The 16,205-nt window shown below is 35.7% G+C and overlaps 1 protein-coding gene across 1 annotated transcript in view; it reads right to left on the bottom strand.

Moving 5' to 3' along the window:
• Positions 1-16,205, bottom strand: part of DNAH8 (dynein axonemal heavy chain 8) — a 404,075-nt gene that overhangs the window by 190,910 nt on the left and 196,960 nt on the right. Inside the window, exons 43-53 of the mRNA XM_027876336.1 lie at positions 14,276-14,454; positions 13,071-13,258; positions 10,758-10,844; positions 9,867-9,974; positions 9,282-9,416; positions 6,934-7,095; positions 5,255-5,501; positions 4,650-4,891; positions 4,416-4,556; positions 743-980; positions 62-204 (exon numbers count right to left, since the gene is read on the bottom strand). Of these exons, the coding sequence (XP_027732137.1) occupies positions 62-204; positions 743-980; positions 4,416-4,556; positions 4,650-4,891; positions 5,255-5,501; positions 6,934-7,095; positions 9,282-9,416; positions 9,867-9,974; positions 10,758-10,844; positions 13,071-13,258; positions 14,276-14,454 (1,870 nt within the window). The remainder of the gene's footprint in view (positions 1-61; positions 205-742; positions 981-4,415; positions 4,557-4,649; positions 4,892-5,254; positions 5,502-6,933; positions 7,096-9,281; positions 9,417-9,866; positions 9,975-10,757; positions 10,845-13,070; positions 13,259-14,275; positions 14,455-16,205) is intronic.

Here is a 16,205-nt window from a genome sequence, read left to right as displayed (position 1 = left end):
TTTAGAAGGGGCAAGTACCTATGTAGTTTGCAATTAACTAAGAAAACACATATAGACTTACTTTGTGTTGTTTTGCTATTGTATCTATCAAAAAATTGCTTCTAACATTGTCAACGTTCGGAACCAAAATTGATGAATATTCTGGAATACTGTCAGTTGGATAAATATATGGTTCAACTTTTTTGTTCCAATGTTCCCAGTCACCTATAAAAATGTAGATAATTTTGGCTGTAAAACCATACCTATAGCAGGTTAATTAGAATAAAAGCATAAAATTAAAAACACTTGTCAAAATATGTATAAATATAAGAAAAATCAAACGTCTCACCTAATCACATTGTTCCTAATAGATTATAAACTCTCTTAAAACAAAAGCCATGTCTTAATCATATGTATCTCATCCAGTATCTAAAATAGAACTTTATACATAGTAGACACTAAATAAATATTTGACTGAATAGTACTTCGTGCTTGTTGCTTGAATTATTTAATAATATTTTAAAATAATTTAAAAAATAAGTCTGTGAAGAAATCTTCCTATGAAACCCTGACCTAAGGTAAGAGAATAAACATCTAAAGAGATGAAGGTAATGTTAATTGACATTGAAGCCTGAAAAATGGGAAATATTCACCACTATGAATAGAAATCACAAATATAAATAAGAGCAAGTAAATTTTTTAAATTCCCAGCGAAGTTTTATGTTTGTGAATGCTCAAGAAATGATTGTTATTGGTAACTTACCATAATCAGTGACAAAAAACTCATACATTGTGTGATTACTTTCTTCTGGAATGTCTGGCAAATCTATTTTACTTTGATGACTTCTCAAAAAGTATTCAAGCTTTTCTCTGCTATCCAACTCCAGAAGGGCTCCTAAACTCCACATAATGCCAAATACAAATAATTTCTGAATATGCTCATTAGAAGCAACACCACCTTCTTCCTTGGAAGGAATTAAACCCTCCAGAAGATTGAGGGACTGGAAATGAAAGAGAAGAAAGAAAGATGATATTCGGTGTGTTTATCCTAGGTATTACTAGAGCAGCAGAATCTGAAAGGGGGCATAATTTAAGAAAATTAAAATTATAAACCTAATAACTATTATCTAAAACAAATGTAAAAAATAAGGAGTAAAATCTTATGTAAAATCCATAGCATCTAATCAAGAGAAATGAAATTTTAACAAACATACAAGAAATGATTCTGTTTTATGTCCCTTTTCATGTTTGTCTGAACTTTTGCTGCCTTTGGTTTTATTTTCAATTTTTCTTTATACAAAGGAAATGTAAATTATGAAAAAAATTAAAGTTCCATAAATCATATTTTTATTTATTTCCAATATTTTATACTATCAGATATATAATATGGGATAGACTTTTATACTATGATGATAATATAAATTCATAAATCCTGAGTTTTTTAAACAAAAATACCTGAAAATCATCTCTTTATATGCTAAGATGTAAGTTGACAGCTGTGTAATTTCCAAGTCAGTGCTAAACTCCAGTCTAAATTCAATGTTTATCTTATTATCTATCATTTTCTTCTTTCTCATATCTTTAACCTAGTCCTACTATGTTCAAGGCTAGGTATTAGGGATACAAAGACAAAAATGAAGCATTACCTAACTTCAAGGAGTTTATACTCTAGTGGAAGAATATATGAACTCAGATGAATATGATTCAAGATAATTTGAGGAAGGAGAGATCACTAGCAACTGGGTGGATCAAGGATGCTTTCACTGGATCAGGTAGCACCTAAGGTTAGCCTTGAAGGCAATGAAGGATTCTGACAGAGGGACATGAGGATTACTTTCATGCCAAGTGTGGCGTGCTTGAGCTAAAGAATGGAGGTGGAAGAGAAGATGCCAACTTCACATAGAAGGTAAATTGCATAAAAAAGAGCAGTCTCTGAAATGATACTGGTTGGGGTTAGATTGTTGAGTACATTAAATTCCAGGCTAAGGAGTTTACATTTTACTCTCTAAGAATAAAAAGCTGCTGAAAGATTTTTAAGATTTTTAAGTCTCATGGTAAGACCTGTGCTTAGAAAAATTATTCTGGCAGCTATGTAGAGGATGTATTGGAAATGGAAGAAACAGAATGTAGGAAGCCCAATTAAGAGGCTATTACTGTAATTGAAGTAATATGATATGAAGGCAGGTCCTCTTTCACAGCCAGCCTTCAAACCTATGTCCTGTGCTCTCAAGCAGAAAAATCTTTCCACTGTATCATGAAGTTAAGATACCATTGACAATCCTTCCTTACCATTCCTTTCCACTGCTACCATCCTCATTCAACATCTCATTACCTCTCTTCTAGGCTATCTTGGAATAGATATCTAAGCATACAGTGTCTTCAGCTCTCCAAGTCAGATTAATTTTCCTAATGCAAGAGATATCATGGAGGTTGAATCAAGAGGACTTGACATTTAGCTGGATATAGGGAGAAAGGAAGAAATCAAGGATGACTCCCAAGTCACAAGCCTGGATGACTGGAAGAATGATAGTGTCCTCAACAGAAATAAAGAAATTTGGAAGAAGGCAAGGTTTAGAGAGAAAGATGATAAGTTCTGTTTTAGGTGTGTTGAGTTTGATGTGCTAAGGGTTCATTCAGGTAGAGTTGTCCAGTAGCAATTAATAACATGCAACTGAAGTTCAGGAAAGAAATAAGGACCATATATCTAGAAACGGGAGTGTATCAGTGTATCAGATAACTGATCCATGGGATATGGTGATATCTCTAAGGGAAATATATATATTATATATATATATATACACATACATACATACATACATATATGAGAGAGAGGAGAAGAAGGAGAAAAAGAAGAAGTACAAGAACCAGAACAAGAAAGACAAGAACAAGAAGAACAAGAATAGGAGAATGACAATGGCCAAGGGCAGAGCCCAGGAAACTAGGTAATCAATTGGCAGAAATTGTTTGATGTATTCTTCCTATATTTTCCCATAAAGAATACTAATAATGAATAATTAGACAAATAGAAGGAGCACCAAGAGTAAGTAATATTATATTAGCCAAAAGAGAAAAGGGAGAGGGTATCCAGTAGGAAGGTGTAGTTGATAGTACCAAAAACTTTAGAGAGCTTGAGAATAAGAACTGAGAAAAAGGCCATCATAAGATTATAGATTCAAAGGTGGAAGAGACACAGATGTCAGCTATTCCAACTCCTCTTCATTTTACAGATGAGGAAACTGAAGCCCAGGGAGACTGAGCAATTTGCCCAAAGTGATACGCGACATAAGTGGCAAAACCAGGATTCAAACCCGGGTCCTATGATGCCAAGTCTGGTGATCTTTCCATTGCATCATGAAGTTAAGATGCTACTGGCAACTTCTGAGTAAGATATTTAAGTAGAGCAGGAGATTGAAAGCCCATTTCCCAGGGGTTGAGAAATGAATGGATATAAAAAAAGAGGAGGCAACAAGTTTAGACTACTCTTCCTATGATCTCTGACTTCTTACCCATCATTCCAGACATCTAGTCAATAAGGCACCAAGTTCTGCCAATTCTACCTCCTCAATAGTTACTATATCCCCTCCTTACCCTTCCTTTCCACTGCAGCCATGCTCCCATTCAAGTTCTCCCAGGTTACTGCAAGAGCCATCCTCTGTCAGATCACTTCACTACAAGTTTATATCACTTCACTACTCAAGAACCTTTAGAGCCTCATGTCTGCCTACACCAGGAAAACACAACTGCTCCATCAGCCACCACCATATGGGGGGAGAGTAACCTCAAATTTCCTTTACTTTTTATTTATTCTCTTTATATTTATTCTTTATATTTTTATTTATATGACTCATCTTTCCCTTAGAATTGTTTCTTGAAAAGAGAAATTGTTTTCATTCACTGAATTTATATTCCCAGAACCTAGCCCAGTTCCTAGAACATAATAGACAATCAACAAATAAATGTTGATTGATTGGTTTCCATTTCGCTGAAAACAGATAATAGCAAATAGAGATCAAATGACTACAAGATTTAGAGTTATAAGGAACCTTAAAGATCATCTACCAAGGTTCTTATTTTACAGATGAGAAAACTGAAGCCCTGGAAGGGGGAATGTCTCCCTCAAACTCACAGCACAGATAGCAAATAACAGCTGGGATGTGAACTCAGGTCCTCTGACTTCAAATCCATTAAACTTTCTATTACAGTGCATATTTTCTTCACTATACCAGGTTGCTGTTGGTGACAATGACAGTATGGAGTCTCTGACAATCCTGTCTTTTGGCCTTCTAGCATATGATTTAACAAAATCATATTAAAATGTTTCTACCCTCAGCTAAAATCATGGGCTGAAATAATGTTCAATTTGCTAAAAATTATAAGTAATGTTATAAAAAATGATCTTGCAATCTAAATAACCCAAGTATCTACAAATGTTCTACCTGCGTAATATAGTTACACTCTAAGAGCTGCATTTTCGGATTAAGATTTAGGGTCATATATGTATATGCATCTTCAAACACTTTGTCATACATCTCAAGTATTACAGTAGATTCCTGTGGACTGCGCTTTTTAAGCCATGCCTGTAACAGAGAAATTGAAGATCTCTTTAATGAGAAAGCCATCTCTCCCCTCCCCAAACCCTGAGAACACATTTATATATCTGTCATCCGCACCTGTAATATTGCCCTCCAAGAAAGAGCAGAACTGCTGATGTAGACCATACCCATCCTAGAAACAGTGGCAGGAGAGGCATTCTCAATGTTGTGTACTTCGAATAACAGTTTACAGCTAGGAGCCATGGGAATTCGATCCCCATTGGCTAATGTGAGAGTTTTATTGTCATCCAACACAGAATTTAAGTTCTCAATCCAAATGGCATCGACAGGCCCATCTAAAACCAGGAAGATATTTTCTCCTGCAAATAAAGTAGAAAAATACTGTTTTTACAATACTTCATTGAAGTATTCATTGGATACTTGCCCTGTACTATTAATGAGTTGGTAGAAAAATGAACATAAAACATCATCATAATGCTAAGGCTAGTATGGGCCAGGGAGGTGGTGCAGTGGATACAGCCACTTAGAGCCAGGAAGATATGAGTTCAAATCCAGCCTCAGACTGTCTGACCCTGGGCAAATCACTTAACTCCTGTTTGCCTCAGTTCCTCAACTATAAAATGGGGCCACTCTAGTACCTTTGCCAAGAAAACCCCATGGACACATAGAGTCAGACATGGCTGAACAAATGAACGACAACAATAACAACAAGGCTAGTATACCCTTTTTAGCTTTTAAGGTTTTTCTCCATAAAGTAGAAAAAATTCCATCTGTCCAGTCATTAGTTGTTGTGTCCAGTCTGCCAAACATCTGGGGAGCTGTAATAGCTTTTGGATTCATACGCATCTCTCTGTGAGGACGTCCACACTCTGTCATTGCCTTCATCAGAATTGTTATAACAGTGGTCTTTCCAGAACCACTGGGTCCAAGGGTCATCAATCCATGACGTACTAGAGATGTCTCATACAACTATCAGATTGAACAATAAATTGAAGAGAATAAAAGCTTATTAGTCATTTGTCACCTAATATAGGGTTGTTCATAAATTCAGGCAAAAATGGTCAGCAGAGGTATTGGGCCATGGTTAATATTTAAATTGAGGTCATCATTTCAGGAGTTCCACTGTTAAAACTTTAATAATGACAACTCACATTTCTGTAGAGTTTTTTTGGCTTTACATCAACTCTGCTAAGTAAGTAATGCATATTTTATTATCTCTGTTTTATAGATAAAGAAAGTGAGGTCATAATGACTTGCCCAGGATCACTGAGATACTGAATTTCAGAGTCAAAAGACTGTACATAGATCCATGATCTGTACATGGAGCATTCTACCAGGTCACCTCCTTTTTTTTTTTTTTGATTTCTTGGTATTTTATTTTTTCCCAATTACAAGTATAAATAATTTTAATGTATGTTTTTAAAACTTTGAATTCCAAATTCTCTCCCTTCATCCCACCCAACCCCCTCACTGAGAAGACAAGCAATTCGATATAGGTTATACACGTGTGGTCATGTAAAACATATTTCCATATTAGTCATACTTTGTGAAAGAAAACATAGACCAAAAAAACCCTCAAGAAAAATAAAGAAAATAAAAAATAAAGTATGTTTCAATCTGTATTCAGATACCATGAGTTCTTTTTCTGGGGATGGAAAGCATTTTTCATCATAAGTCCTTCCCAGTTGTCTTGGATCACTGGTGTTGCTGGGAATAGTTAAGTCATTCACAGATGATTATCTTATAATATTGCTGTTACTTTGTAGTCAGTACATTTCACTTTGCATCAGCTCATGTAAGTCTTTCTAGGTTTTTCTGAGAGCATCCTGCTCGACATTTCTTATGGCACAAGAGTATTCCATGACAATCACTTAGCAAAATTTGTTTAGCCATTCCCCAATTGATGGGTATCCCCCAAATTTCTAACTCCCTGCCACCAGAAAAGAGTAGCTATAAATATTTCCAAACATATAGGTTCTTTTTCCCTTTGTTTTTTTTTTTTTAATCTCTTTTTGGATACAGACCAAGTAATGATACTGCTAGGTCAAAGAGTATGGTTCATGGTTCTATGGCCTTTTGGTAGGCCACCTCCTTTGCTTTAAGACAATGAGGCTAACAAAATGCAGGGTGAATTTAAAAATCATATGTGGATTGTTTTGGAGGGGGGGTTTCCCTTTAATGGAAAGTAGACATGGCAATTGGGAACTAGTGTTGGGAGTCTACATTCAATTCAGAATGTCCTATCTGACTCTCAACTTATTGATAATTATTTAGATATATTAGTATTTCTAAACTGAGAATTGGGATTTATCAAATAAGCAACATGAATTTCAGGTGAATCTTCACATTTTTCGGCACAAACCCAAATTTCTATACCCACAATAGATTCAAAATTCCTCACCTGTACAAGTTTAAGATTCCAGGGTGGGTGGTTAATTAACCCTTCTTCTTCAACCTGATTACTTACTGCATGTTGCAGTTCCACATAGGTACTGCTATCTAGTTGCAATCCTGGAAACAGGTCATTGATTAAACTGAGGAAAAGGGGCTCATCTTCATCAATCTGAAAAACCATGAATTAAAATCAATTCATTAAAAAAGTACTTATTGAGCAACTAATAAGAGCATATTATCACCTCCCTTCTGAACAACTATTCTCCTAAAAGATCTTCATGTATACAGGGTGTCTCAAAAGTCTCAGTGCAGCTTTGAGCTTTAATAGCTTAATTCTACACTTAATTTCTGCAGATAAAGCTTTTGGGACATCCTGGATATATATATGTATACATATGTGTGTGTGTATGTATATGTGTATGTGTATGTGTATATATGTATACATATGTATATGTATATATATGTATATGTATATATACAGTAACAAAAAAAAGATATCTGCAGCAGCAGCAGAATACCATACTAGTTTCACGATTTTGGGAAATGCCAGCAATGTTAAATGTGTCTTAAATATGTAAACTGATTACAACAGGGGGTCAAAGTGGAAACACTCATTTATTTCTGCCCCCACTTTTAGTATGTCGAGCATACCTCTCTATTGTGCTAAACATAGGGCCCCATAAGGACTATTCTTCCAGAGGCAACCTATATATCTTTAATTCCCCTAAATCCATCTAATTATCTCAGGGTATGGCTATCCTCTCTCTGTTCTCATTATCATATAATAATATCTCTATGATAAAATCAAATTAGGTATTTAATTCAAAATTATTACAAAATTTCAAAAGTAACTCAAGCTTTGATCCACACTTGTCTTTCCCAATTGGGTAGAATGGGCCAAGTTAGCTATTTTCATGCCGCATCTCCTATATAATTCAGAGCTTTTGCCAATTTCCTTATTGAACAGTTTTTTTTTCCACAATGGAGAAAAGCTCAAATGGGGTCCCAAAAAGTCAGACACAACTGAAACGACTTAACATCACCATTATAGTATATTTGTCTTCTACCGGAGGTCAGCTCTTAAGGTACTCTTTTTCCACCTTCAGATTTCTCTTTCAGTCTCTCTTCTCCAGTGGCAGGAAGTAGCTAAGTAGCTACTCTGATCACTATTGGACCTCTGATTCCCAAGCTAACAATTAAGCTTAAAAAGTCTTTCCAGTCATTCACTTAAATCAAGTAATACAGGGGAAGCTCCGTCTTCGGTCTCTGTGTTTCATTGGTCATCTCTTTAAGCTTTTGCGAAGCAAGGCAACTACTGCTATGATAGAACCAAGGATTCCCTCACATAAGCCCTACTTGGAGGACAGTGCATAAACTCTAACCTCAAGTAAGACAATAATGATGTTACCTTAGCCACAGTAAAGTAAACAGCCCTATTGAATATTTTTAAGGCTGCTTGACCTGAGGATCCACCCCCTTTGCCTGGAAAAGGAGCAGAATGGAGTGATCTGTTGAGATTACAGTTATCCTTTCACATTGTGTCTTTCCCCATCTCAGTTTCTATATATTGCCATCAGCATAAGAAATTAAATGGGGATTTGTGGAGAATGTTGTAGAAGCTGCAGATACATGCAAAGGCCAGCAAATGACACAGAAAAGTTTAGAAACTCAGAAATGCATAAAATGTATATATAGTATTATATAATATCAACATATTTTATCTTTTAATACTATAATAATTTAACATTTCTTCTCTGGTATGGAGTGCCAAAAAATTTTACATGAATTTTCCAGATTGCAATGGCACCATGCCCCCTAACCCTCATAATGTGGAAGGGATAACTGTAATAATTTCTCTTTCAGGAAGCAGCTAGGTGGAGCAGTGGATGGAGTGCTGGGACTGAAGTCAGAAAGACCTGAGTTCAAATTCATCCTCATACACAAGCCATGTGACTTTGGACACTTAACCTCTCTGCCTGTCTCAGTTTCCTTATCTGTAAAATGAAATAATATTTGTAAAGTGCTTAGTCCAGTGGTACATAGTAGGTGATTAATAAATGCATGTTTCCTTTCTTCCTTCTTTTTCTTTCCTCCTTCTCTCGTTCCCTTCTTTCCTCATTTCCTTCCTTCAATAGCTGGCTGCTCTAAAGGACCTTCCATTGGCATAGCATTTCCCATAACATAGATAAGCTCTGAGCAATGTGCTCTCAAATTGGTGGAGGACTGATCTGCCCCTCTCACTTTGTGACTGTTGCTGCTCTTTCCCTGTTGTACTAACATCCCATCCCACTGCAAAGTTTCAATCTGAACACTATCTTGGAAACAGAAAAGAAGTCAAAGAAGAAAGATGCTTACCAACTTAGAGAGGTTCATATCTCTTAGGCCTCTCATAACAGTGCTTGGCTCACTGTCTTCTGGTCTGGCTCTTTTTTGAGCCCCAAGAGTCCTCAACACTGACAAGATATTTCTTAGACCAAAGTCATAGTGAACCTAAAAGAAAAAAGGCAGAAAAAAAAGATTACTTAATTGCAATTCCATAAATCCAAGTTCTTTAATTTAAATTGTAGTTAGTGGTTCTGGATTGACTAAGTCACAGTATACAATTTAGCACAAACTTATTTTTCTTTCCCTTAGACCAAAAGGCTTCTCTACACCTGGAAGAAAAGGAGATAGAAAAGGGAAATTTGAGACCTCTGAAAAATTCTGCAATTCCATATACACCTACTTAGCCACATTTGGAATCTGTCATACGAGATATCAGGGCAAGTATTAATACTAGGAACAAATGATAAGTTTAAAGAATCATTTTAAATATCTTTAAAAATTGAATTACAAATACTTTTGAGTAGAGAAAACTACTAGGCAAGCAGTAAGTCAACAAGAAAAAAGGTAAATTAAAACCATCTTCAATTGTTTGAAAAAGTGTGTTCACAAAATTACCTGTTTTGTAAGCTGCTCCTCGCAAAGCTTGTAAAGAACAAAGAATTTCTGAGCTAAGATGACATTTTCAAGAAACCCACAGCTTGCAAGCTTCACTCTCATAATTATCTGAAATTCAATATATTGAGCTCCATCAGTTTAGCTAAATAAAATAATTAACATTTATACAGCACTTACTACGTGCCAAACACTGTGCTAAGTACTTTTTACAAATATTATCTCATTTGATCTTCACAACAACCCTGAAAGGTATCCCCATTTTAAGGATGAGGAAACTGAGGCAGACAGAGCTTAGACTTGCTCAGCGTCACACAACTAGTAAGTGTCTGAAGTTAGATTTGAACTATGTCTTCCTGGCTCTAGGCCCAGCTCTTCACCTACTGCATCTAGCTGCCTCTGAAATAAATAATATCATAGCTAACTATAACAATAATAACCATGACCGAATGGAGTACTTTAAGATTTTTCAAAGCATATTCTATGCATATTTCATTTGATTCTCATGAGGATAAGTGACTGACTCCTGGTGATACAGTCAATCTTCCTCTTAGAGGCAGCATTATAACGGGTTTCTTCTGACTCCTGGTCCAAGAAAACAAATAATCTCCTGGTTTTAAAAAAGTTTTACTGTTGAATGTCATTTTTGGACCACCGTCATTTCCACCTAAACCTTCCCCCTCCCAATCAATCAAAAGAAAAACACTCTAGCAAAACCAACCAATACAATAACCAGTTCTAACAGAGCTTTCATTTCTGTACAGACATTACATATCTGTAGTCCCTATCTCTCGAACAAGAAGAGAGAGATAAGTTTGATGATTACTTCTCTAAGATCAGGACTGTTCACTATAACTTACTGAAACCTCACGCATCTTAAATAAAAATGAGTACCTGTCTGTCAGGTACCATCATAGCAACTGTTCGAAACTGAATTTTTAAGTTTTCCGGTAGCTCTTGGCGTCCAGCATATCCAGGGTTCTAAAAGGAAATTATTACTTTATAAAATATTACTTCATAATATCTACTTTAGCTTTTTTCTGTTCAATAAATAAAAACTATAATATATTTTAAATGTTTAGTTAAGCTTTGAAATTAGTTTTTTCTTCAAATCTACATTAGATTGATAAAAATTGTTCTGATCTCCCAAAATCTGCATTAGACCCATCCATTTAATTTATAAATGCCCCATAATTCCTTTTTATATTTACTACTCTATGTTAAGAGACCCATACTATGTATAGCAAACAACATCAAGCTGTATCTCCACTGACAAAGTGCAATGGAGAGCTGATGAAATGATCTGGATATTTCTGGCCCCCAAACCTATGCTTGAAGCAAAAGAAAATCAAATTGCTTAACCTTCCATAGGACTTTAATAGTGCAATCATGGTTAAAAAGTTCTTTTACTGACGAGTAAGAAAGTTATCCAACCGGGAAGGAAGGAAGTTTAAAACATAATGAGGAAGGAGTACAAGGTAGAATGAAAAGGAAACAGCAAGAATGTAATGGAATGTACTATACTGTACTGTACTGTAATGTAAAAGGGATATAAGATGCTTTTTTTCCAGGTATCTTTATCACAGGAGACTGCTTCTTGGATTGAGCTACAGAAGCAATGAAAAAAATTACTATGTGACCCTGGGCAAGTCACTTAACCCCAACTGCCTAAAAAAAAAAAAAAGAAAAAAAGAAAAAGAAATAAAAAGAAAAATTAAAAAAAAAGAAAAAATTAAAGGCATAAACTAGATGTGGACAAATTCCAAGGCACCTCTATTGAATCAATCAAGCACACAAAAGTATAAACTAGGTTTCATTTAACAAAAGCATACTTCCACACTGGGAATGACTTGTGGTGGCTGGAAGGAATCATTTATACCCTGTGGGGCTCAGATAAAATAATCAACCAATTTGAATATGGTATTCCAAGGGCAGGCCAGCCTAGGGCTGAATCAGCTCCACGCAAGACCCTGAGAGTGAGGTGGCTGAAAGGAGGAAGGAGTCACCTCACTCCCTGCCCTGATCTGAACAAAGGAAAAGCTTATGATTTTGAAAACATTAGAATATTTGTATTTCCTCATTGCTGTTGGTAGCAGCATCTCCAGAACATCTGTTGGGGGAGAGGTGGCAGCATCTGCACTGGGAGCTAAGGGACACACCAAAGACAAACTAGACCAGCTGATGACAGGGAGTTTCAGAACTCTATAGCAAATAGCTCCCCACACCATAGGGGAACTTAATGAAAACTCCAGGAAGACAGAAAATGACTTTCAAACAATAAGTCACACGTGTTACTCCTTTGCTCCATGTGCTTTTGAGCCCACTTTTTCCCATTAATGGAAGAGTGTGTGACAGACTAATTTTTTTTGAGGGAGGGATGTTTTGTATCACTTGCTTTAATATATCATCTCCATAAATGCTTCTTTCAAAAGCTAATTAACACTGGCTGGCTAATTGGTAATCAAGGCATCCTTAATTTTTTGGCCTGAAGAGATCTGTTTCTCCTTGTTCTCTCTGGAAACAAAACCATTTCCATCTCCCTAATCTTCAGATGCTCTTCTCTAGACCTTCTTTGGTCTTGCTATGTCTTTCTTAAAATACAAAAGCAACCAGAACAGAGTGATTTCATACAGAAACAGAACACACACCAGGAACATCATAAGCTTTGTACAATGAGAAGACAATGTTTTAGTTTTGTTTTAGGTATTTTCCTAATGTATGTTCAGCATTTTTATTAGTTCCACACTTTCTAGGTTAACAGTTAATACTCAGAGGCAATAATCTTCTCAGTGTGATTTAAATTGAATTCACTTTATAGTTGCCTACACTAATAAATATTTGCCACTTTTCTGTTCAATCATATAATCAACTGAAATCTTCCCTGAAATTCTTCCCTTTCAGCTGGTGATCAAACTAACAAATGAATAGTGTCATTTGCAATTGAGAGAATTCACTTATCCAATTAATTTAACTAAATTAAGTGTTCAATGAGACTATTTGGTATGGTTTTTGTTACAAGATCTTATCAAGGACTATTTAAATATTTAAATCAATATGTTTGGTCATATTGAAGGAGAAAGCAAAATTAACTACCTAAGGCAGAACAAACACGAGATGAAAGCTCACAGATTCTCAAAAGACTAAGATTTTCCCCACTTTCAAGGGTCTTAACATTTGATTCATCAAATCATAACCATAATTTCTTACCATTGTTAAAAAGATTCCAAATTCTGGATTTAAATCAACACAATCACCATCAGAAAAAATAAACTGTTTTTTCCTCTCTTTTCTTGCTGTCAAAACAATGTAAATCTGTTGAGCAGCCACTGATAATACAGGCAACTCAATTCTGTTAAATTCATCAAAGCATCCCCAGGAACCAGACTGTGCTAGACCTAGAGTGGAAAACATTAATTTAAAATTTTTTACTGAAGTAACTTCCAACTTAACATAAATAATCTTGTACACTGCCTTCTAGATGCTAATCATTTTCAAGTGTGCCCACAAGCTATTGTTTTGGAGAACATAAATTTATCATATCTATCAACATATACACGTGTGTATATGTGTGTGTGTGTGTGTGTGTGTGTGTGTGTGTGTGTGTTCAGAGCCTCCTGTGCGCCAGGCACTTTTACACACTATAGCTAGGCAGCTAGCTTAGTTAGCCCGGAGGCAGGGGAAAGTAATGGAGGCAAGAGAGCTGCAACATGTCACTGGTGAAATGTTCAAAAAGGATTGACTTTAATGTTGTCAATGGATTTAACTTGTTCAGGCAGCTTTTGTGCCTTAAGTGTCTTGGATTATTTTGCTGTCAGACCTAAGGGAGATTCCCAAGTAGGATTTCTCTGAAGAGAAATGTCCTGAATATGGGCATGTCTCTGTGTCTCTTCTCTGATTTGTCAATGAGCAGAAAAGTAGCTTGCAGTAATATAGATAGATCAGCATATCCCCTCCATAAATCATTACTGTCCCGGGTGATAATAGCAGGTCAGTTTTCCAGTTAAGGGCCTAGTCTGTGAGAAAAACTTTCAGAGATCTCCCCCAATGTTACTTCTGATATGGTTCTTGTTCAAAAACTGTTTCCTTGTCCTAAAGGTGTTTTTGAGAGTCCAGACATAACAACTATAGAATCGACACTGGTCAAGCACTTATCTTGCTTAACAATGTTTATAACAACAGTATCAACAACATTAATGTTAGAAGTGCAGGAGAATGATGTTTGTTTGCCGTTTTCATTTGTAACAGTAATTATCTTTGCAATAAAACAAGATTCCAAACACGGCAAAAAAACCAAAACAAAACAAAAACAAAACACAAATGAACTCAACAAGTAATAACTCAACATCTAACATTTTTCACATCGATGTGAAAAAGGGACCTAATAAAATTGTCCCATACTCCTCACCACTTACCTTTAAAAATCCGTCCTAAGCCTCTGAAATCCATTTGATCTGAACAATTAAAAACCACCACATATTTTCCCAAGCATCGCCCCATGTCTTTTGTTGTTTCTGTTTTGCCAGTTCCTGCTGGTCCTGCTGGTGCTCCTCCCATGTTCATCCCCAAAGCCTGAGCTAATGTGATATAGCACCTGCAAATATTAATTTAGAAAATATGTGTACTATGAATATGCTGTTACAAGTCTTACACTAATGTCCCTGTAAAATTCCACCCTGGCTGTAATGGGCATAGTAAACTGTAATAAATGTGTAGCATACATAAAAAAGAAAGGAATACCTTTAAGAATGTGCTTTTCACTAGGATTAGGTTTAGATTCAAAAAGTCACCTAGTCTAATTCTCTAAACAAAGTTTTAGGTCACCTCTTATCTGTATTGTTATAGTTATTTTTAAAAATCAAGGAAGGAGGGAGTACTACGACATTCACTAATGAGGAAATGATAATGTAAAGAACAACATCTACATATTGAAATGGTTGATTAAATGTCATGTATTCTTTTTAAAATATTTTATTTCCCCCAATTACATGCAAAAACAATTTTAACATTGTTTTTAAATGTTTTGAGTTCCAAATTCTATCCCACTCCATCCTCCCCTGTCCCAAGACAGTAAGCAATCTGATATAGGTTAAACATGTGCAATCATATAAAACATTTTCATATTAGCCATTTTGTGCAAGAAGACTTGAAAAAGAAAGAGAAAGAAAGAAAGAGAAAGAAAAAAAGAAAGTAAGGAAGAAAGGAAGAAGTATACTTCAGCCTGTATTCAGACAATATCAGTTCTTTCTCTGGAGACAGATAGCTTTATTCATCACGAGCCCTTTGGGATTGTCTTGGATCACTGTACTGCTAAGAATAGCTAAGTCATTCACAATTCTTCACTGTACAATATTGTTGTTACTGTGTACAATGTTTTCCTGGTTCTGCTCACTTCACTTTGTATCAGTTCATGTATCTTTCCAGATTTTTCTGAAATCATCTTGCTTGTCATTTCTTATAGCACAATAATATGCTATTACAATCATATACCATGACTTCTTTGGCCATTTCCCAACTGATGGGCATCCTTTTAATTTTCAATTCTTAGCTACCACAAATACAGTTGCTATAAATATTTCTGTACAGGTAGGTCCTTTTCCCTTTTTATTGATCAAATCTTTGGAACATAACCTAGCAGTGGTATTGCTGGATCAAAGGGTATGCACAATTTATTAAATGTCATATATTAAGAAAGTTACCAGACTGTGAAGCTGGTGAATCTTATTCATTAAGTGTCAATTTTAGGGGATCAGTTTAGGGGGAAAAGATTGAAGGAATCAGAAGGAATATTGGCATGGCCAGAGTGGAGAAAACCACCTGAAAGTGACTGTACAAAATTTACCTTAAAGCTGAAAATATAAAAATGCTTCAGGGCCAAATTTAGTAAGTAAAAATCACTAGTATTGAATAGAAACAGAAAGAGGAGACAGATACCGAAAAAATGGGAAAAAAGAGGAAAAAAATGGAGATGGGACAGAAACAAAGCATAATTTCTTTGTTGGAATTACCGGGAAGATCCCCTCTCCCTGTTCTTCCCATATGGTGAAGATTAAGCATTATCCTAACCAATTTGAACAGTAACACTGTGGGGATAGGAAAATGAGAAACAACATTAGTAGTGAGAGCAGGAGGGAAAAGGTGAGGGAGTGATGGTAGAGTTAAAGTAAAGAGAGAAAAAGAAATAAGAAGAGAGAGACAGAAAGGAAGGACAGAGAAAGAGGGGAAGAGAAAGGAGGGAATAAAGGAAAGATAGAAAGGAAGAAAGATATAAAAGAAAGACAATTTATCTGAAACAAACCAGGACTGGGCAATCAGACAACGCTCTGAACTGCCACCATCATCCCT

Source organism: Vombatus ursinus, unplaced genomic scaffold (assembly GCF_900497805.2).
Source record: "Vombatus ursinus unplaced genomic scaffold, bare-nosed wombat genome assembly UNPS02014811.1, whole genome shotgun sequence".
Lineage (NCBI taxonomy): Eukaryota > Metazoa > Chordata > Mammalia > Diprotodontia > Vombatidae > Vombatus > Vombatus ursinus.
The sequence above is the reverse complement of the archived record's forward strand: the minus strand, read 5'-3'. Positions and strand labels throughout refer to the sequence as shown.